The sequence below is a fragment of the Neodiprion fabricii genome, chromosome 6, assembly GCF_021155785.1.
Source record: "Neodiprion fabricii isolate iyNeoFabr1 chromosome 6, iyNeoFabr1.1, whole genome shotgun sequence".
Lineage (NCBI taxonomy): Eukaryota > Metazoa > Arthropoda > Insecta > Hymenoptera > Diprionidae > Neodiprion > Neodiprion fabricii.
In genome coordinates this window covers 24655696-24680097 of record NC_060244.1, presented here as the reverse complement: position 1 = coordinate 24680097, position 24402 = coordinate 24655696, and the positions used below count along the sequence as shown (strand labels likewise).

General features: G+C 40.3%; 2 protein-coding genes across 2 annotated transcripts in view; one reads left to right on the top strand and one right to left on the bottom strand.

The window, feature by feature from the left end:
* The window catches only part of LOC124184522 (dopamine D2-like receptor), a 124353-nt gene extending 121861 nt beyond the window's left edge, over positions 1–2492 (top strand). The window contains exon 9 of the mRNA XM_046574312.1: positions 573–2492. Coding sequence (XP_046430268.1) covers positions 573–781 — 209 coding nt within the window. The 3' untranslated portion in view covers positions 782–2492. The remainder of the gene's footprint in view (positions 1–572) is intronic.
* LOC124184523 overlaps positions 1–24402 on the bottom strand; it is a 77138-nt gene that overhangs the window by 41173 nt on the left and 11563 nt on the right. Inside the window, exons 3-8 of the mRNA XM_046574313.1 lie at positions 15101–15257; positions 13420–13664; positions 11322–11470; positions 9415–9710; positions 8426–8515; positions 7607–7740 (exon numbers count right to left, since the gene is read on the bottom strand). Coding sequence (XP_046430269.1) covers positions 7607–7740; positions 8426–8515; positions 9415–9710; positions 11322–11470; positions 13420–13664; positions 15101–15257 — 1071 coding nt within the window. The remainder of the gene's footprint in view (positions 1–7606; positions 7741–8425; positions 8516–9414; positions 9711–11321; positions 11471–13419; positions 13665–15100; positions 15258–24402) is intronic.

Genomic DNA, 24402 nt, shown 5'->3' with positions numbered 1-24402 from the left:
AAGCCTTTGGTACACGACCGCGTCACCGCGACCATGAATTAAAGTGATTTGAAACGACCAAGTGCGGAATTGCTTCGTGCTTTCGACTATCTTTCGACAATCAATCGAATTTCAAGTTTCAAATCTTCTTATTCCGAGCGAGTTTCTTCGCCGTGAGAATAAAATACGCGAAACACTGTGAAAAGTCTAAAACTATGATTGAACGTACGGATACGGTTTACCGAATCCCCCCGGCCCCGTGAAGTAGAATTACGAAGCGTCTTGCCGTAACGGGAGATGAAGAGAAACCACCCGACTTGAATTAATCTTCATCAGACTGTCAAATATTTTCTCACCGTTCGGTAATGTAATAACGATTATAGGTATAACTTCAACTCGGGCCGCCTCTTGCGTACGGTATCCGAAATGCAGAGTCTGCTGCTGGCTCTGTTTTTCAAGACGACGTAAGAGAGAGAAAGAAAAAAAAACTCCCCTCATATACACGCAACGCGTATACACCGGCCGAACTTTTCGCGGGGTGATTTATTCTTATCTCGCTCCCACATTTCACCTGTTTTTATTAACCTGCACAGGGGTCTTCCTGATATGCTGGGTTCCCTTCTTCACGTGCAACGTGATGGATGCCGTATGCGTGAAGCTCGCAATCGCCTGCGAACCTGGAATAACAGCATTCATCGTCACGTCCTGGCTTGGCTACATGAACAGCTTCGTCAACCCCGTTATATACACGGTATTCAACCCCGAGTTTCGAAAAGCGTTCAAAAAACTGATCAGCGTGTGAGTAGTTTGTACGTGACACGAAAAACGATCAGCATTCGACCGTGTTTAATTCACTGTAAAAAATGTCTTCTGATAATTCTGTTTTGCTTTTTCTTATCTCCATCTACAGGTATACCTTTGTTTCCCGCTTCAAATTATTACTTCATTTATCAATTTCCATATCGATCCAAGCGCTCGATAAATCGGACCTTATTATATTATAGCATTTCAAGGTGCGACTTTTGATTACGTGAAAATATGTACATACATATATACATATTCGTATATATAGACACAATAATAATAAATCACGAAGGATACCAAGTATCGCTTTTGAAGAATGTTACTTTGATAAGGGTATATACTATAGACATAATTAATTCGGGATGGCAGTGGCTGAAGCGTCTGCAGTCTTGCTGTAAAATAAATAGAAAAGAACTATTTATTTAAATATTGTTATAGAAAACTATTAGCCGTGAGAGAAGCATATATGTATAACAGGTGAATAAAGTATGTATACCGTTTCAGTATTAACTTAGATAAGGATACGGATATTGTAATGCGTATGTAAGTTATATGTACGCATAAACGTACAAGTTCATATAAAAAATTGCAATATTTTTTCGCTCAAATACACCGAACGTTCGGGGTTGAATCCATCTACATATACTTGTACCGATATTCGATACTAATAATTTTCCGGGTATATGTAAATAAATATATATCGCGACGTGAAATTGTCAAAGTGGCAACACTGATCTCTTAGAAAAAAGAAGAATAATAAATAAATGAATAAAAAAAAAAAAAAAACACCTCGAATTCACAAATTAATTTTCTCACGACTCGTAACAAATAATATATGAAAGAAATTTCGTCGAACCGAATTCCGAATTTCAAAACATATCAGCAATTTTTCATCACTTTTAACATCACCGCCGTGTCAAAGTAATATATATTATGCTTCAAGACGCGAAAGTATATACCATATATATACCTATATTATCGTAATAAAGAAAACTACGCTAAACGTTAATAGAGGTGGGAGGCAAGGGGAGATTAGGTTGTAGCCAGAGTTCAACGCGATGACTATTATATGGCTATAACAAATTCCAAGTCGTCGAATTAATTATATGGTAAACGAATGAAAGCTGTCGCAATAATATATTAACAATCAAAGCTTTTTACCGTATTATTCTTAGTCGTATGGATAAATAAGTAAAATCAATAAATGAACGAGTAAATAAATAAGCAAGTGAATAAATGTAAGTAGGTAATACGTTAAGAAAATCGTAGCGTCGTTAAGAGATGTAAATTTGTAAATATAAAGTTAATAGATACAAATATATCTATACATATACCTACGTACAAGATTTCTCGTTACGTATCGATACTTATCGACTATCTAATCGCGGTGGATGTATAAGATTTGTTTCTTACTATGTATACCTGTTAGGAAGTTTTGAAATTTTAAACAGTACCTGTATATACACATAGGCGTTGAAAAGCAGGGAAACTCTACATTTAGTATATATTTACATGAGATAATACGAGTACGTATAATTAAAAGTATTATACCGTACCGCCACCTTGTTCCAGACATTGCTTAATTGCTTTCGGTGTTGAATGTTACAACAGGCAAACATAATATGAGAACACGGACAGAAAATTAATACAACAAATTGCAATTAAAACTTTCGGATTAAAAACCAAGAGAGAAGAAACGATTAACCGTCGAAAAGAATTGTACAGAAATTCGTTAAGATAGCTCTAATGTACCTATCGTGTTCTTTAGCGCATTTTAGTACGACGCTTCACTCCTGCAGGCATGAGTTTGTATTTATATTCAATTCTCGGGCTGTTTCATTCCAATTTCTACATGATTTTTGTCGCCAAAATTTATCGGTCGTAAAAATTCTGGACTCGATCCTATAATGCTGTAATACACATTGTGCATGTATAACTTATTAGGGAGAAAAAAAGTTATTAAAAATAAATACTAAATTACTTAGATAAAAAAGCAAAAAAATACTCACGACGCATACTAACGGTAGAATCGAAATAAACGATATACCTACATGTATAGGTATATAAGCGCTGAATAGAATTTCTATCTATGCTATACGTACACCTGTAACTAGTCATACAATTGTTGAATTAAAACGACGATTCTAGCCAAAAATGCTTACAAGCTGCGACATTACTATTATTATTATTATTGTTGTTGTTGTTGTTGTTGTTGTTGTTGTTGTTGCTGTTATTTCTATTACTATCATCGTATCATTACAATTGTTTTCGCACACGCGTACAGATATATGTATTTGAAAAAAATTTTCGTACATCCTTTACGTAAGAACGCTACATGTATTTTTCTAACCCAATGCATTTCCCTTCTGTAAATAACATGCCGTACAAATATGTAATGTATAATATATAGTGAGCAGCGTACGATATATATATATACATTTATATATATATATATAATAATATATATATATATATATATATTTACGTTGTATATTACATTACAGAATTACGATTAATTGCATACGATATAAGATATACAGAATATGACGTAAGTTAATATATAATTAGGGAAAAGACTAAGAGATTAAGAGTGGAGAAAAAAAAAATTTCTGAAAATTCTCAACTGAGCCCGAATTTTACGAAATTTTTACCGTTCGAATCTAAGAGCCGCTCGATAGAATTATTTAGAGATAATAATAAAAAAAAAAAAATAAAAAACAAATTGGAATAAGTCGAAGAAAAAGTATAAGAAAAAATAAATCTCCAGACATACGTGCATACCGCAGACTTTTAAAATTTGAATAATATATCCTACACTAGTGGTCTATACAGGGCATAGTGATGTAAGCGCAGCCGACTCAAACTGTCTCTATAATACTTAGGTATCCTCTCGAAACTGCCGAACATACGACAGAAAACGCATCTGATCACCTCGCAACCACGACACCCGACACACGCACGCGAGCCGAATGTATTACAGGCAATACATATACATACAATACATTATTACATATATGTATATATATATAAATATATGTATATGAATATTTGAATATAGGTATGCATAAAATTAATGTAAAGGAAAGCAAGTCAGAAATAAGTGGGAAAAATACCCATACATAGATATAAATATACGTAATACAGTATGTTAAAGAATATATATACTAGCCGCAAACGGTGGCTGGTAGCTTGGCGATGAGAAATGAATGAAAGGAATAGTGTAATAATAGTAATAATAATAATTATGATGATGATGATGATGATGATGATAACAACAACAATAAAATGGACACACACACTTTCTTAATGAGACGAAGATATTTCGCTTACCACCCTTACGGACGCTGCTGCAACGGCTAGCCGTCTGCAAGCTCGTTCGGTTACCCTGCAATTATCCAATCACCCTTGTCCGATATTTTGCCTCTCTCACTCTCACATTCTCTCTCTCTTACGATTCTCCATCTTCCACCAAGTTCCGTCTTTGCGGCGCTCTATGATACGTATACATATATACCTACACGAGTTACCAAAGGTCGTCAAAATGTAATTTATCCGATGCCTTGTATACGGCCGCTCGCATAGAAGTAAGAACAAAAAAAGTGCCGAGGGATACATAAAATTTTATACCGTGTAATAAACAAAGGCAGGTACGTATAATAACATTTATAATACGAAAAAGCGTAATATATATGTTTGCATATACCTACGCACGGTAGTTTGTGTCTTGCAAATAGCGGGTTGGAGTTGAGTTTTATTTTCTTTCTGTTTCTTCTTTACTACTCGTTCATTTATTTTTCATCATCAATTTTTCTTTGTCTTACAGGTACAGGTACGCTTATAATCGCGACGATCGACGCAATTTGACTAATCGTTATCCTCACGAAAGTTGAAGTTTTCAATAAAATTAGGCAATTACCTTTCATTAAGGTATTTACTTGTTAATTATGTTGTTTCATTAATTTTCTGATCGCATGCGCCGTTTTCATTCGACGGCAAAACCGCACCAGCCTTGAGTTAAAATAAATTGTAATCTGCAGGTGGCAGCAAAGTTTTACAGGCTTGAAAACTGACTTGAAAAGGGCCAAAAGAAGATTGAAAACGTACAATAAAATTCGAGTGAAGGTTTATACAACCACGAAGAAACTTTGGAAGGTAGCCGACTCGAGGGTCGTTATAAAAATTCCAAATCGCAAAGTAAACATTTTCATTGTGAGAAATAAATATTTCTCCGCGTCTCACACGTTTAGCTAGAATCGATAATATTCTCCTACGTCTATAATATACAAGTATTACATGATAATATGCTGCAAATGTATCATATATAATATATAAGTAATAACAAATATATGCCACAGTTAGGATCCGCCACAAGAAGATCTTTCAAAAGCATAAAGAGATAAGAGTAATAACAATAACAAAAATAATAACGATAACATCATCAACAGGGGTATATAGTGCATTTTTTACGTGCGGTAAAACGATGCCGTAAATTACGGTGCTTAGGTTCTTTGAACTGACGAGTGCATCGCCGGTATCAGGGAATAACGATCTACCAAGAACCGGGTCCGAAGCCAACCTGTTAAAATCGGGAGAAAATAAAAATGACGGAAAAAATAAAAGTCGAAGGACGAAAGGTGTCGTGAAACAAAAAGCTCGGAGTTGCCGGAGCGTGAGGGAAGTTAAGTTCTTGGAACGTTAGTCGACGTACGTCGGTGCAGAGGTCTCGAGCAGGACAAGCAGGCAGCGAAGCCAAGGGGACAGGTAGGATGTGAAAAACGAAATACGATGTCCTTGGTTCCTGTATTTTTCTCGTAAGATTTTTCTCCTTCTTCGATAGTTCGCTACAAGCGTGGTGTGGGTGTATAATACAAAGAATCGGTACAGAAGGATAACGTCCGGCGGACGAAGTGATTCGGCATTTATTTTTCTGTTCTCTTGTTTCTTAGTTCTTTGTTTTCCTCGTCTCTCTTCTCCCCCGTCCTCACCGCCGCCCCCGACTAGGTCCGATACCCGCCCATTTTCATTGTCATGTTCGTTTTTTGCTTTCATGAATTTTTCGGGACGGGAGAATCCCCGACGCTTGCAACTCAACAATGAAGGTCCCCGAGCCAATATCCTGCATTCGACTCTTCGCCGCCTCCGCCGCCCCAATTCTGTTCGCGACGCGACGTTGACAATAGCCAACGAAGCCATGGCTCATGACGTACAAAAGTAAATTCACCACTAACGTGAAAAATAAGCCCATAACAGGACCGATTTATGATCACCGGAATTTTCTTGAAAGAAAAATCATTTCGTATGACACGTTCATTTGCGTTGTGTACGTCGTTACAGATCGACCGACGCCTCTTACGAAAACTAACACGTTTTGATTTTCACCACGAAAACTGGCATCTTGTATTGCTGGGTATGAAAATCGAAAAATACTGACGTACTCATCTCCACTACTATACAATAGCTGCATCTTATAGAAAGATTACGGCATAATTCAGTCAGGGACTACTTGATGTAAATATAGTAAGACCAATCGATATTTATACTGACAAAAAATCCGAAAGAAATTTAAAACGTCTGTAAAGAACCTTTAAAACGAACATTCATTTTTCTAAGATCTGCATCGACAACACAATTTTGTTGAGTAGAAAAGAGACGCAGCGACTCTTCGCCAGGCTGAACCTCGTTTTATTTTTTATCCACTACTTTCTTCTTCATTTCTTTTCACTTGATCGACATTTGCTAGACCGTGCAGATCTTTATTTGTTCACGCATGTGTATGTGTGTGTATATATATATGTATATAACGTATGTATGTAAGTATATAAGTATTTTGGGGTTGTTTATTCCGAAACGTTGTATGTACATATACCGAAATGGACTGAAGACGCCAGTGCAGTGGTGCGTAAATAAATGGTGAGAGTTTCAGCCTGCCCGCGTACCTTTCTCTCTTTCTTTCTTTCTTTCTTTCTTCCTTTCTTTTTTTCTTTCTTATCCGCATGTAGCGTATCGATCAACGTTTTTTGTCCAGAATAAATATTTTCCCAAACGTGTCTTGCCACTGCGAAATCACGAGGTTCCTCTTTCCACACGTCGGAACGATTACAGAATCAACCCAGAATAATATGTCAAATATATATCCTGTATAATTAATATCTAGCAAACGCGTTCGTCTGGCGATTAAAATAATAACCGGCCTGCTCTGCAGAAGCAAATGGTTCCGCGCCTTCCAAGATCTTCTATTATTTCCATAAGGGTATCCTAATTTACTCGGAGAATAAAAACCCTACGGGTTAATGGGACAATCTATAACCAGCGAAATTAGCATAGCATTAGCAATGCTGACTCTTGAATGCACGAAAGGGAACCAAGGAAACGAGTCTTTCACGATAGTCACAAAAAACTTGACTATTCGTGGTGAGATCGTGAAAATAACGATCGTTTGTTTTCTCGACCGACGGTCAAGAAGATGCAAGCACTTTTAATCACGAGATCGCATTGTTGGTCCTCGTAACGCGACAGATTTGGAAGGGTCGAATGAAAAGAAAAAACTTTTCCCCGATTCCCGAACCCGAAAACTTGTTTCTCGTGACACGTGTAGGTACAGTATTGGTATAATAATCAACATGATACGGCTCGCCAAAAGCAATTCGGGGAGGCGTTATGGGAACGCGATTGAACGGACGGCTATCCCGGAGACCGAGAGGAAGGAAGGCGGACATGGAGTACCTAGAGGGGAATATGTGGCTGCGCATAAGAAGCCACTTTCTCCGGTAAGAGTAACACTTGAAAGGAGAGAAAATAAGAGGTAAAGTGTCGGTATACAGACCTTGGAAAGGGCAGGCGAAGAAACGGGAACCGCGTATCCAAACTTGGCGATACCCGGGACGGGTTTCGCCTGGGAAATCGAACGCTGACCGCCGTATTCGATGCCACCCCATCCGCCCAAGTTTACGGCAAGCTCTACGGAAAAGTAAAATACGCATCGCCTGGGTGAATTTCGTACCTGATTACCGACTCAACTCTGGTCTTTTTCTTATTGTTAGTTTTTATTGTCGCGGACAAAACACGCGACTCGAATTTATCTGTGTGATTCGGCTTAACTCCTGCGTATTACGTCTGTCGGAACAATATTGCATTCACCAGTCTAAGGTATGATCCAACCGTACAGTAAAGCAGCGAGTTTTTCGCAGACTTTAATATGCGGCCGAATTGGTTTACTCTGCACTTTGCCGACGATAATCCGGTCCTCTGAATTCCACCGCGCGTTTATTAATACCGAAGGTATACTTGACCGGGTACTACAAGAGAGCTAATGAACGATTATACAGTAACTGGTGAATTATACCCTCGAACTGGTTAAAGCGTTGAATAAATCGATTTCTCGCACGTTATCTTTTATTCCGGATCTCGACACGCCCGCACTGTTCAAATATATACATATAGTATAGAGAGGTTTGAATTAGGTATTAACGAAACAAAGCGGACAGTGTAGGTGTACGCCCATTTTTCACTGGAGGCATATAATATCCGGTATCAAAGCCATTGCTAAGTGACATCCTGTGGCCTTGTTCAGACCCTCCCGACAAGCATCTACCGCTATGCAAATATCCGCTAATATATGATATTTTCTTGTAATAATTCATACCTTGCGGGGCGGATCCGTAGCCCTGACCTAAGCCCTGGCCTATGTCAATGAGCTGTGGCGACTGCCGGACGATTAGAGGCACGTTACCGGCTGCAAAAAAAGAGATCAGATGTATTGGACAGAGAATGAAGCACAAGAGCATTCGTTACAAGTGTTTAGGCTCTCCACAAAAAGTTCTCGATTCGTCCAATGGGTGTAGTGGAAAAATGCACTCCTTGCGGTCGATAAAGACGGAAGTGTTTCGGTTACTCTCCGTCAGTGAACGTAAACACAAGATACATAAAATATAACGTCGTGATTTTACGTCTTACAAATATACGGGATGAGTCTCAGATGGATGGAAAAGCACGAATGTAAATCCGAAAACACGTAGTGAGACGAGAATTTTCTCTTGCACCGGAACAATGCTGAATGTATATACATTTCGCGTTGGGCCGATGTGTAATGATCGTGGCACCCCGGTCGCTTTGTATGTACATACGTATATAGACGATGTCTATACGCGTGTTCGTAAATGTGTATTTAATGGCTAAAATGATTTATTGTTATACACGCTGTTTTCAGCAAGAATTTCAGAATAATAATACACTTCGATAAGCGTCGTTCTTTCTTTTCCATTTCCCTCTATTCTTTCTTGTTTTATTCTTATCTTTGAATTTTTTCCTTCCCCCGCAGTGGCTTTAATTCGAACCTAACGGCCGAAGATATACTTTCGTCGAATCGTACTTCAAGATATGCAAATGTATATTGTGTATATACGTATATTTATACCAATACAATATCAATTTTCCATTATTCGGGGTGAATTGATATTGTGCATCCCGTGAAAATGTGAAAACTAAATTTTCATCCAGGTAACAACGAATCGAGAAACTGTGCAAACCATAAAACATTCCTTATATCCTGCAGTCTTTTAACGAGATAAAACTCGCGCCACGCACCGCATATATCTTTCGACGCTTCGGCGATTATTAAGTTAGCCACAATACCTGCGACGTTTTGACCCGGATACGAAGCATAGTTGAGAACTTCCGGCTGGTGGGAATAAGCGTAGGTTTTCTGAAATCCCGCCGTCAATGGGCTTGCGTAAGTCACGGTTTGACTCGCCGGTACGTAGCTGTCGATCCCAGCCAACGTTGATGCTGGAGGAACGTAATTCAGTACCGTCTGGAGTCGTGCTGCAGGCTGCAGGGAAATCACCTTTGAAGGAAACTCAGCCCCGCTGGGGAATCTCAAGCTTGAAGCCGTCGTCTTGGACGATGAATCCTCGGTCGGTGTAACCAGACTGAAATCAATATGTCGTCATATACATCTTTATGCATATATGCATACATATATATTACGTAGATGGACAGATAGATAGATAGATATATAACCAAGGAATAGACCGACTGGGTGAGTCACTTTTACTATCATCTTGTCAACTGAAACTTGTACTGTGTATGTATATATATATATATATATATATATATAATAATGAACAGATATTTGGTATTCGAGTACATTATCGTATGTAAATTGGTGCATTTTTCCTACACACGTGCTTATACCGTGAGTTACATTTCATGTCCAGGTTGAGCACCGTATCCCGTTACCCCATTACCGTGATGAATAATTTAGTTTGATGACAGTCGAACTCTTAATTGCCTCATTATGGCCTTAGATGATAGTCCGATTTCAATTTTTCATCGTTTTCCACATTTCATAATATTAAAGTTGAAGTTATTTTAACAAAAAATTTTTGACGTTTCTGATGGTTACGACGGGATACGGTGCTCAACCTAAACATGAGCTGTAACTCCAGTTGCCTGCCTCAGGCACACGAATCGTTTCGCTGTTAGAAGAACTTACGGTGTAACAAGTAAATATATATATATATATATATATATCGTGTTTGTTTGCTGTTGGTAACATGAGAAAGTAGAAAACGAAAATCAAACCTGCTCGAATTTTACTCAACGTTTGATTCGCGGTACAATTTTTCCTGTATATTCATATACACATATATATATATTTATATATAACACATATATAAATATTTACGTATCATTAGGTTCGTCATATTCTACGTACGCTGTTACTTCCCTTACCAGCTTGCATATGAAGAAAAGTCCCGATGCAAATAAACATTACGATCGATGTCGGAAAAGAGCTTTTTGGAATTATTTTCATTCAAATAGTTTGCATCTGGTCTTTGTACTCTTGTCGGTATAAACGAAACACGAGCGATTCTAAATAGAGTTACGTTCAAAGCAATTAGACCATTTAATTGCCGTACGAGCTTTAACGGAGGATAGTTTTTGTGACGTTTGGTCCGTGCGGGTTTTATACAGTACGTGTGTAAGTAAAGGGTACACATAACTTGTAGGCATGTATATATAGCCGGACGGTTTCAATTTTCCTCGTTTACCCTTGTTGACCCCTCAAAGCAAATCTGAAGTTCTAGCAAAATGCTGTTCACGTAGCAGAATCAAAAAAAATAAAAAATAAAAAAAAAAAAGCAATTAAAATTCATCGCTGCAACTGCATCCGATACCACGCGTATATACCTACATATATTGAATCAACACCGAAATCTACACAATGCACATGTATTACATATAAATATATTCAGCGCGGCATAAAGAATTATAATCATCAAAAAGAGTTTACAACTGTCATAAAAATAAGCGCCTGATACTCGGTCATATAATCCTAACAATATATATCGTTAGTTATTATCATCATCGTCATTATCACGCGTCGTATCTTATACACAATTTCTTCAAACTGTCTGAGAAATAATTCTCCGTCTAAAGAAACCGGGAAAAAACTCACCGTCGTAAAATGTCTCTTACGTATATCTATAATTATATATATGTATTTATTTTTTTTTTTTTTTTATACGTATACGCACTTTGGAGCATCGACCGATGACTGCGACCACCCCGAGGATTGAGATGAGATCCCCGCTGTGTCGTGTCCTAGTGCTAGGGTCAGCGCAGACTTGTCCGTTGACACAGGAACCTCCGGCAGAGCCGGGATACCGGACATTTCACGAGGCACCTGCACGTACAAAGAGATATATATGTGTATATATATATATATATACATAGACACACACACACACACGCGCGCAGAAGCAGCGGACACCTATACCTATACTATACATTGAACTGTCAGTTGCGAAGCCGGTCGATGCCGAAGGCACGGGAATGAGAACGGGAACGGGAACGTCGGGCGTCGACTATCGTCCATCGCTTCTGGTCCTTGCACTATACGTATAAGGTACAGCGGCATGTTTGTCGGGAAGCCCGAAACGGAACCGTTTGATTCCTCGCAGGACCAATTATCCGAAGCGATGGATCACTCTGTGCACTCGGTCGTGAATGTAGGTATACCGTCTGTACATTATCTATACCCTTGCAAAGAGATTAACAAGAAGACGCTACAGTTGTACAGGATCACTTTCCTAACATCCCTGGCTGTGATCAATCAGAGTCGCTGAGTACTGCCTACCTTTCATCCTTTTTCTAAAACACATTTTTCACGTTTTCTCACGAAAGAACATTAGAGCGAAACGAATTTCTCACAATAGTTAAAATCCAGACGATTTTTTGTACTCGTTGAAAAGTATGGTAAAAAGGATAACGGCCTCCACGCGTTGGGTGCAAAAGAAGTTCTGTTTCGTTGGTCCTGTTTTTGTACGTAATGCTTGGCGATAATTCAATAACCGTGGCGGAAATCGAATTTCGTAAATTTCTTACCCCCGGAGGATACGCGTAAAATGAAATAAGATCAATGATTGTACTTTGTCCGGAAATTCGGAAAATTCACTTTGTTCCTCATGGCCATTTTACCCCGGTCACCCTCCCGCTGCGTCCGCGGTCATTGCTTCGAATTTTTTCCCTTCGAGATTCGCTCCAAGGAACGACACTGCCAAAGAGCAACATATTTCAAGAATTTTTTCTCCGCGATTCTGTCGTTACGAGCGAGTATGGGTATTACATACGTATAGGTACATAGAAAACCCCCGTAACCGGAGGGTGAGAAGAAAAAAGAATTTGCTTCACAGGATCGATTTTATTCGTCCGGAAAACGAGGCGGCGAAATTAAGTAGGAATAAAAAAAACACCCCCCGTTTTTTTCCTTTCGCCGGGAATGAGATGGGCAGGAAAACTAGTTCAAAGAAAAGCATTTGATTTTAGTAGGCACGGGGGCCGAAAAGCGTGGGTAGATGGGCACGAATAAACTCGGATGTTGCTCCGAGATCTTGCGGGCAAAAATTGAGATCGCAGCATTTTTCGGTCGAGGTGGGATTTATTTAATTCCGCGCGGTAGTCGGATGCCCGTTATTGGGAGTTGACGCGTACAAACACTCGTCGGACGACGTCTGTACTGTACCACCGTAAGCAAATTCGTTTCCCGCAGAGAAATTCAGTCGGGATTCGATTTTCTCTGAGTGGACTTAGTTTCCTGCTCAATTACTTTGCCCAGGATCGCAGCCCATGAAGCTGGGTTTCAATTCATCTTGCGAAATCACCTGCACCGCCTCCCGGCAGTTGGCATGTGTTTTCGATTCGCCGATGATGAAAACGCAGTCACAAGGCGTTCCAATTCCCACACCGTCGCGATATGAGATTGCGGCTTATCCGAGGCACGGCGGAACGATGAGAAGGAAGAGAGATAGAAAAAAATAAATAAAACGCACCAAACTTCCCGCAATCCACGTATGTACTTGAAAACTTTTGGGTAGGAGAAGACAAACGTAAAAACATGGCGAAACAAGTGGAATTGACGTTCAATTCGTCATCGCTTCCCCGCTCTCTTTCTCCGTTCAAGGCCCTAATATTCCCAAGGCGGCAATGACGTTCCCACCCCGTAGGGTGAAATTCATTTCTCGACACGAGTACCGTGTACACCGTGAGACTTTCCATCGACACTCTGCCGACAGCTAACAGTTTTGCGGGGAGGTTTAAGAAAGTTTTTCGCTTCGTGGTTGGTTGGATGGATACCTTTAACGGGGACTCGGTGGAGCCGACGTTGACGTGTACAGGCTCAGGGGATCCCGTCGCGATGACTATGGAATACGGAGTTGTCAAAGTTCCCGTTGCTAACGGCTTCGGCTGATGGGAAGTCGTGGCCTCGGTAGTCGTCGTCGGTTTCAAAGCCGTCGTTTCGGGCGAAGGAGGCGAAAACGGCGAGTTTTCGGCATACGATGAGTACGAGAGACCGGGAGCTGCCTGTTTGCCGTTAAGGACTGAAATAGAAAAGAAGACTGTAATTTTCTTCGAGAATTCGACGTCATCGGACTTTCAACCTCTCGGATGGGCCGGGTGGAGAACCGAATAACAAAAGTTCGTTATTCTTGCCAATGGCAGGGAGGGGGGAAGGGCACATCGAAACAGAAAAGAAGTTTTCACCCAGACACGACGTGGCTGGAGGGAGCGAATGATCCACGTCCCGCAAAACTCAAATAAAGACAGTTGTAACGACGGTATCGACTGGTTGTGAGCACCGCGGTATAGCATGAAAAGTTTCGTTAAATTTCTCCGGAGAAAATGGTTTTCGTATTTTCTTACGGACGGGGATACGTATGTAAGAATATACACATGGAAAAGTAACATAAAACTCTGACGAGCCACGGAGTGTTCCTTTTCTTATCTTTTTATTGTTAGTTCTACCGCTTCTGCATACACAGGCACAAGTAATATCGACCCCGGACGTAACATAAACTCAAGCCTCAATAATGGATATACAACTTTCAAATTTATATGCTTGGTTTTCAAATGTACGTTAATTGAAAATTCTATACCGTACGTTTAACTCCATTTTATTATGCTCAAGAGGTAATTATAAGGTGCTTTAACTCGCTCTTCAAGCCCCAACATCTCGATTAATTATCGTTACGAAAATTAGAATTCGATTACGCCAGAATTTTTACCGGGTAAAAGGCACCCCGTTTCTGAACGTTAAATAAAAGAAGAAAATAAATTACGAATGAATCAACTTTTCCCTTCAATAATCGAGTTTGTTTATCGTTATCAAAAAGAAAAGAAGGCGAAAGAAATTGATTCAAGAAGCACCTTACCGGAATTGAATATTCGGTACAGTGCCTCTGATTCTCCACACTAAAAGGTGAAAAAAGATGGGAAAATTCCATTGGCGATTGGATCATCAACGAGGTTTTAATCAAACCTAAAAGAACAACGACGTCTGACACTCTGCAGAAGTATAAAACAAGGAAAGACGTCTGGACGATAAAAAGAATACCATCACTGACCAAGTCAGCCTGATCTTATACACATATAAACAAAGTCTAATTGTAAGAGGTTGAGAAAAATGTAACGCTCTCTCTCTCTTGAGACCGATGGTTTGTAAAAGTCAACAGGTACGCAACTTGGCTCCGGGCCAAAATTGAAATCAGCACACCCTTACCGACAGACAAAAATTGATCTGATCAATTATGATGATTCACGTCAAAAGCTGCTTGAGCCTCAGAGACGATAATCCGCGAGACTTGCGAGATGTTCCAGCCGTCGAAAATTTCGATACCCTCATTTTTCTGTGTCGGTTTTTTCTTTAATACCTTTCTGTCTCATCACCGTCGTCGTAAATCTGATGTATTTTTTACAATTCAATAGCGGAGTGTTTACTTAGGTTGTATATATTGAATAAAAATTTGATAAAACTAACCACGAATAAACTCGTCAAATCCAGCAACACTGAGTGGTTCACCCTTGTTGTTGTAATGGACGATGTATGATTCCCTCAACTCATTCGTACCGCGGCGATATCTCAGGTTCTTCCCCTCGGTAAACCCGGTTGAAATCACCGCGAGTATAATTGCAGACTGAAATGAAAACACATGTACAAATACCTACACAAGGGTAGCATTGAGGAGTGGAGAGGCTCTCGAATCGAACGGGGATAAATGAGAAAGAACTTGGTGAAAGCCTCGAGGAATAAGAAGAAGCGCTACGACATAGAATGCGAGAAAATAAAAGTTGTAAGGCAAAACGACCGAGGAGGGGGAGAAATTTTCTATCCTTTGTCCGGATGTTACTGTTGTGAAAACGCACGCAACACTTACCGCGAACTTCATTTTCATACTCATCCTGCAAAGGTCCTTTCGTTAAGAGGACTCGTCCCAAAGTAACGAAGAACCTGGAGACGCTAATTCAAGTGTCAATTACTGTTCACTCTGATCGAAGAAAGAAAAGGGCGAGGTTTATATAGACGCCTGACATCCGGCAGGTATGTACCCGCCTGCCTGCCTACAATTTCCCTCTCTTTTTAGCGCAACTGCATCCCGACGCGACGCGACCGGACGAACGAATCAAAGCTTTCCGCAAACCGGAGGTCCGGATACGAAGTAAACGAGATGGAAACGCGAGCGTGCTTTTCTTTTCTTTCGTACCTCGGGGAGCGCGTTAATTTTACAAATACCCAAATCCTGTGAGTTCAGCTCAAACCACATGTACTTTGCCGTAATAACGGAATGTACAACGCTCGAAAAAAAAGGATTTAAAATGAATTAAAAATCAGTCGAAATCCCGTCTACGTCCGAAAATATATATTTGGAAGCGCGGAGGTTTGTCGAAACGGTGTATTTTTTTTTTTTATTCTTTGTATTTTATCTTTTGTCAGAGAGTGGTGAATTGATTTCGAAGGCTAGCCACGAACTAGAGGATCAAATATTTGCCCATTATCCGTGATATGGCTCGTGTGAACTACAGAGGGACCTAATTTTTTCGGCACATTTTTTTTCATTTATGCATTGTACCGTGTACGCCATTTGTACAATTCGAGTGACGTAGAGCACGGTACTGTAACACTGTCTGTGCATTTATTGCAAACAATGCCGCGCAGCTCGGTTACACGTACCAGCATGATTTATGGATAAAAGTTGAATGAATCGAATTGAATTATATCCGCGATTGCCCCAATTGAGTTCAATTGTACGCGAAATCGATTAGGACTTTTTTTTGACATGTACCTGTCCATTTTTTCACGTCACGTGCACACTGTAAATTCCGTGTACAGTGTTTGACGAAAAGACAGAATATGCTGAAAGATTTATTGACTGTTGATATTGCTTTTCTGCAACTGCGGCGGTATAAGAAAAATCGAAAAAGAAAATTTGCAATTCGAGTAAAATAATAAACAAAGCGATGCTGGGGAAATTCTCTATATTTCGTCATATGAATACTTAAACGGTAGGAAATTTCAAAATCGAGTACATGTGAGGCATTATAAGTGTGATTACCTCAAACGGGAACAAAGTGTACAATTATGCCCGACGAGTGTCAAAAAATTTGCCTCCCAAATCTCTGGACACTCGATGTACGTACAAGTTTGAGCTAAAAAATAAACCACGAGGCCAAGAGCTTGTACGTATATTGAAATTGGTGAAATTTGTTCATAACGTATAATAATAATGTTTTAATGTCGGTACAAGGATAAAGATCAAATTTCATGATAAAGCACGAAGCGTGGGCACCGCCGAGAGGGATGAAAATCTGTCGGAATTTGTGTGTACTTATAATCTTTGACGTATTGTTTGAAATCTGAAGGGATATTTGTAGAGATTTTGAATCCTCTCTCAAAGTAATGACACGCATACACCCACGCTTGGGGTATGACGGTACACATACATCGATTCAGCACTCGGAAAATTTAACCCCTGCTTTTGTCAAGGCAAATTTACCGACACATGCTTATCGTGCCTCCACATACATCGTTATAAATCATGTAACACGTGTTTACTCGCAGGCACATGCGAACGCATATACGTCACATGACGAGCGATATCGGTGTACTCTTTCCTTGGGTGAGGGATACGTCGCGTTTCTACGGCGAAAGGCACAAATCTTTGCGCGATTCGCGTCGTGTAAAGTTTATTAAGCGTCGCAGCCGTACGCCAAAAATCCATCGGCAAAACTTTAGCTCAAACTTCCGGCGAGTCCAGCTACTACGGGAGTAGCTGAAGAAGCGGGGGTCAGGGGGGGGGAGGGAGGGGAAAAAACGGTGAAAGTGGGTAAGAACTGGATAAGGCGAGCGGTGAGAGCCAAAAACGACTTGGCTAACAGTCTGTCCGAATGTTAGAGCCAGCTCGAGATTATTCCCGACGGTTGAGCCCTTCAATTAGAATTTAACTAAGCCGGCGGAAGTTGAACCGACCCCTATACGGGAATCCGTGTGCCGAGTTGAAAACAGAAACTCGCGTCATCTCCTCGACTCATCCCGAACCCGCAACGCAGCCGCCACCCAATTCTAGCCACTCTATCCCGCATTTAAATATCAAAATACATGCAAATTTTCAGATACAGATGTATAGAGGTACGTCCGACAGGCGCGAGGTTCAACCGCCGGCGGCTTATGAGGGGGCTGATTTATCAGCAGTTAATTGAAGTTTCGGATTAGAAGGCCCCTCCGGTGTCTGCGCAGCCGTGTCAATATCTAATCTACGCACTCTCTTCGTTATACGCGTACGGATATTACGCGACACACCCGAGTGTACGAGGGGCACCTTTCCTGCCAACCACGCTTCCTCCTCGAGATAACATTTTTTCAGTGTCAAGTTCGCACCCTGACTCAAGTGCGGCCCTACGAAGGGTCATGCTCGGCTACGACACCCACGAACATCGAATTTTCAGCCTCGCTACTCGCCCCGCTTCCGTCGGCTCGGTGTAACTTATCGAATGGTATTCCACCCTGGAATCGTTTTTCAGCCCCGTGAATTCTCGCCGGACAAATCTCTGCATCGCATTTAATATTGGCAAGTTCGTGTTGAGGTATCTACAAGATTGGCAGGTGAAGGCGGCTGGATTATACCTCGCCTAGGGGTAACCTTATTGTTCGTTTAAACGTGGAGGTATACCTAAAGTGAGTCGAGGCCAGGCTGGACGTGCGTTGTGATGGAAGGTAAAGCAACCCTTGGGCACTTGACCGAAGGTTAAGCGAGAGAACTCGGAGCCGGGTCCCTGTATTCCTGGACCGCGGCACGTTTTCGTTTGAAAGCAGGAAACGAGCGGTTGAAACAACGGAACGGAGACGATTTTCCGACGTTAACGCCTGAGACAATCGCACGAGAGAATTGTAGAACAAAGCTTGAACGGTGGTGATAAGAGAGAAAGGAACGGGAAAAAATTCAATCACGCGTGTCGGAGTAGAAAGAAAGGGAAAAAGAAGGAGAAGAAGAAGGCGGCGCGGCGTAGCGGACTTTTTCTATCCGGCGAAAGAGTGACGGTGATGGGAGATCGTATCGCGTGGTAAGTCAAACGCGACTTCGCATCGGATCGCGAAGAGCAAAAGGTGTCGGCTAAGACCTGATCGGAGCGACACGTACGACCAGGAATTGTCCAAAACGGAAGTGGCCAGGCCGTTTCTTGGAAAAAAAAGAGGAATTCTCAGTAGGTAGGTACACCTACCCCAGTTCCGTAAAGGAGTGAATTTATCGAGGAACACCGTTGTAGCGTAAAGTTTCACCGAAGCTTTAATGGTCTTAACGTTCAAGTGCAGAACTACGACCCGTACAGGTGCAGTCTATAAAACGGTGGCGGAAAAGCGGTGCTATCATTTATCTTTTCTGTATAAGTTCTACCGGTTTGTTCGATCTCTTAGGATATTCCGGTTCTGTCGCGAGACAAGTTCAAGATCCCAAGTCGATTTGGATGCAATTGCAAAGCGTACGATGGCTGACAGGCTGAGCAAGGCTTTTACGCGCCTAAGTCACGATCCGTCCGCGATAGCAGACATCTGATAAAGAAGTTTTCGCAGCTGTGAAAAAAAAATCGGTCAATTCCGCAAAGATGAAAGTGGGTACACAGCAGTGACAGATCTCAAGTTTTCAAAGCGCTTCGTCCTTCCTTCAGCTACCACTGCAAATTGCAGATACATATCACGTATAACTCCAGATTCCAGCGGTACGGAATCCGGTTTCACAGATGAGCTAATACATTACACCTAGCATCCGGAAGAGAAGAGGAAAATGTGTTTGCACAAAGTATCGAGTATTATAGGCGGGTTCAGTTCGCCAGGCCGAAGGAAGATTGCAGTTTTTTGATGTAACCGTTTCTCTATTGGCTACATACGACGATGTCCCATACTGTACGTACCCGGAATCGACTTTTTGCCAATCCAGCCGTGAAATTCACCAATCGCTGCAGTGGCAGTGATGCGATAAAATTCGTGTCGATATACATATAGATACGTGTACACTATGTGCGGGTATAAATACATTCGCATCGGTGGCGGTTATAATATTTCCCCGAGGAGCCTGGGTATAAAAATATCTAAATTTTCATTTCGATACAGTTGCTTTGTGCGTTTTTTCCTTTATTTTTTTCTCATCTTTCCCTCTCTTACGTCTTTTTGGTTTAGTTTTTACGCAAACGTATTATACGTACGTTTCCACCGATCCCGCAGTGATTCCCATTTATTATTGGCAGCGGTGGGAATAGCAATTGCGCATCGCGATATGCAGCCGATCAGTTTTTAAGCCACGGTCTTCAACGATAAAATACCCGCAGGATTACGTCGATCCGCTTGTCTGTCAGTCAATCAGCCGGTCGGCGCCTGGACGTGCAGAAATATACTGGAAAATACCAACCGCACCGCCGCAACGCACGCGTGACTGAAAAATCATTTTCCGTAAAGCCCGGACGACTGAATCGTCCCCGGGATCCGTGGGTATGAAATCAATGGTGCTGTGTGAAATTACTAGAGGTATTGAAAAAAACGCCCTTCAAATTTTATCCCGGTGGCTTATTTAAATAAGCCTGGTTCCTGGTGTAACAATTAAACCTCCAGCGCTTAAAAACGGGCACTGTTTTTGTTTCCTATTTTTTCCTCTCGCTCTCTCTCTCTCTGTATATACGTATATATTTTTATTCGCGGCATCAAAAATTCTTTGAAAAAACGCATCAAACTTTCGATTGTGGACCGGAGACGAGGCATGTCGCTGTAAATTCGCAAATATCCCGTCGGATCTGCATCATGTCAAGACGTTATCACGGTATGTATAATTTATTTTTATGCGTGTCAACGGAAAAAACATACGGTGCGTTATATGGTGCATAAGCGTGTCACAATAATATGCGACACACAGAGTTTGATTGTTCGAAAAAATCGGCTGAACACTAAGAATTTATTGAGAATTTCTAGCGAAAATTCTACGCATCATCGCTGTGATAACTCATCCCTGAAGCGAAATAAGGTTTCGCGGTCTTGGGAATAAATAATACCACTGCAGAGATCACGTAAATTTTTGATTTTAGCAGGGCTCATCGTAAACATGTGCGGGAAAAATATGATAGCTGTAAGATTTTCTCAACAGGACTTCGTGTCGACGATCTTACGATACCGCATTACACAAATAACACGGGTCTGTAACAAAAAAACGGCACAATTTTTATATGCCGTTTTTTTTTTTAATAGATTTCGACTCTCTAAGGCCTGGAAAAATACTCAAAAAGTTCTATCGCGTCAAGTTTTTTCTTGAACTCGTGTTTGTAGTTTCATTTAGAATGAAACTTCCTTTTAGTATGAAATCTGATATCCTATTCTTGATTATAAAAATCCTAGGCAAAAGTGACTTGTTACTTCCATTTAATATGTCTTAGAGTGAGACTCAAGAATAAATGCAAACAAGAAAACAGAAAATGAAAAGCTGAAGCGTGTTCGGAGGTATATCAAAGAGAAGACGAAAAAGTTTCGCAGGCAAAAGGAATGAACGCGAAATGTTAAATAGGTACATTTCATAAAGAAATTGTTTGTTTAATTTTATACGAAACACTGTTTAGTTCATTGTAATAAAATGATGGTTTTTTCACTATTGTTATACTTTTTTATGCAAGCACCTAGTATTTTGCAAGAATATACTGTACGCGATGGAGGGAAATGGAAGTAATTTTTGGATTCAGCACATTCGAAAACATAATATTTACCAAAAACATCCCATGCAGTTGAAAATAAATATTTTTTTGCAGACGTGTGTAATTATTTCATGCCTTAGACATATATATTTATATATATATATCTAAAATTTCAAGCGGAAAATTTTCAAACAGCAATATTTCCCCATACCTCATACATTTCCGATACATGTGTACCCAACTCGTCGGACATTATTTTTGCCCAGTAATATATCTCCCCGGCAGTTTTTTGTACGTGTTGCACCCCTTTTTCCTAAGCTACGTGCCCGCATAATTTTCTTACATGTATAAATTTGCACGAAGAGTGGACGGTGTGCTGTAATATTTATATCCACCTATCCCTCTTTCTCTCTTTCTTTCTTTGATGCCCATGACTCGAATTGGGTAAGCTCGCGACTGGAAGCAAGAACTAATCTGGGGAGTGTAGAAACCGTGACGCTTACATCCCGAGAGAAGTCATCAAAGTTCGTAGCTGTAACGATGTGGTAATTTGTCCGGGGCATTTTCGAGCATGATGATGTTAATAAAAAATGAGAGAAAAGAGAGGAAAAAAACACAGCCAAGACCCGACATGCATATTCATGGTAATTAAGTGGGGTTTTCTACTTTTACTGCATGGGTTCGTGTATAAAAGAGCAAGGGTGCCACCACCAGACCGAAGAGGTATTACATTACGGGGGTGTGTATGTATACATATATATTATATATATATATATATATATATGTAATACCTAGCTATTACGTTACAAGTTATACCAGACGAGTCATTGAGTATAAAGATCAAACACTAAACCTCGTGCTGACAGACTTAATTACAACTTTTCCGTATATTTTATTTAAAAGAGGGTAGCAATTTCCCCGCATTTTTTTCGTAAAGAGGAAAGGCGTAATCTAGAAAATATGAAAAATAAAATTCTACAAGTATTCCGGGCTAAAAGTACAGTAAATTTAACACGCAAAGATCGTAAGATAAAAAATTCGAAACATCTGGCTCTAAGAAGGTCGTAAGCTAGGATATTATCAGCGACATGTTGGCAAAATTGAGCTTATAAAGCTGCAGCAAAAAAAACTAAATATGAAAGATGATCCTTGCTCATTCTCAACCACTCGATAGAGATACAACTTGTCGACGTACAGAGTCGTTTTAACGACTTCAAACCTTTTTTAAGATCATTAAACTCATCCTCTTACTAATTTTCCGATATACAGTAACAACTGTTGTATAACGAAGCTATTTATACATCCCGACGATACACTTTTAAGGGTCTGCAGTATAGGTATAACGGATGAACACCGCCTGTACAAATGTACATGAGCTGTATAATTAACAGAGAGTTAAAGAAGGGTCTCCCGATTCGTGTAATAAGGGCCGGCGAATTCTCGCTCGAGATAACAATTAGTAATTAGCACTCGACGCTAAGAGAGATTCCAGAGTGTTGATCCATCTTCTCGATCCCCTCTGCAACTCCGCCATCTTGTCATCAGACAACGTCGACCTGCTGTCATCTTGTATTATACGGCTTTCGAAACTCTCGTTATACCCGTTAATTACTATACTTGTTAATTTCAGTTAAAATTATATTCCCCAATGAACTCTGCGCGAATTTCACCAGTATACACACCGCGTCGCGCTAAAACAATATTCCAATTACCTACGTAAATTTATTGTTGTACATGTTGTTGTTATTATCATTATTATTATTATTATGCCTATACGCAACACCGTGATTGGTTAAATTTGCAAAACGGAAACCTGTACGCGAAATTAAACGAATATATATTGCGTATATACTCGTGATGTTTACAGGTATAAACCGTGTATTAATTCTTGTGATTTCAGGGCATACATACATCTGTGTTCGCGGAACGACACACGGGGCTCAACGTTGTTCCGCAGGGTTAATATAGAAATAATTGTATGGATGGGTGTATAGACGTAGGTAGCGTTCACCCCGGAATATGGATTAAAGCCACAGCTGAGACATTGAACCTTAATCGAGTTAAGCTGATGCAAAATTCTCTTCCCGTCACCGTCGAGTTTAATTTATTTATGTACAGATACCTCCGTCACGCATCGTACGCGTCCTACATCCCTAAATGAAGGGTATGATGGACCGTGGGTTTGGAAAATATTCACCCGATAGGATAACTACGCCGCATGCACATGCTCAAACGTATTGTCGTACTCAAACGTTGGAATCTTGATGCGATGTGTATTACCGATAGCTGCGTGTTCGTGACGGTAATAAATAAAATTCAATTTAATCGGTTAAACACGCGATATCACCAATATTCACGCCCGCTTACGTATAGGAGCGTGTTTCGGCATCAAACCATACAATTAAACACGGTTTTAACTACGGCTCAATGTCACTGCTAATTCAATAAAAATTATAAGACTGTTATTAAATATTGAGATTTCGCAACGGAACAATTTGAAATTATTCATCCCCTGTACGGCAGTTATTTTCAACCAGTGTTGCAAATCGTGATAATCTCCCACTGCAGATTAAGTGTAAATCCATATCCATTGTGTACACCGTGTTCACATACGTGCCTATTTCATACAGGAAGACGCATACACACGGACCTATCACGTTCCCGTATCACGTATGTATACAAGAGCTCAGATTACTGTATCTTCATTATCCTTGTAAGCTATGCAGGCTTACCGTCTGCGTTAATAACAATGGGTGAGGAACGAGAACGCGGGGATAAACCTGCGGCGACAAGGGAGAATCACAAATCTTTTTCGGAATTTTTGCACAGCGATGCTCTCGTGTAAATTTATTCGGTTACAATTTAGGTTTTTCTGAACGATTAATACCTTATCAATTCATCTTGATTCGCGGGTAAAGAATAAAATCCGGAAATTGCATATCGTGTACTTTATAAGGACTGGCTCACTTGGCGCAAAATATATTACGTGATATTCAAATGAATGCCAGGTTAATCGAGTTTCAAAGTATAAAATATTTCGATGAACATTTCAAGTTAGCCTGTAGAATTGAATCAGGGTCCCCATGTAACCGAAATGACGAGCTATATAACAACCAAGAT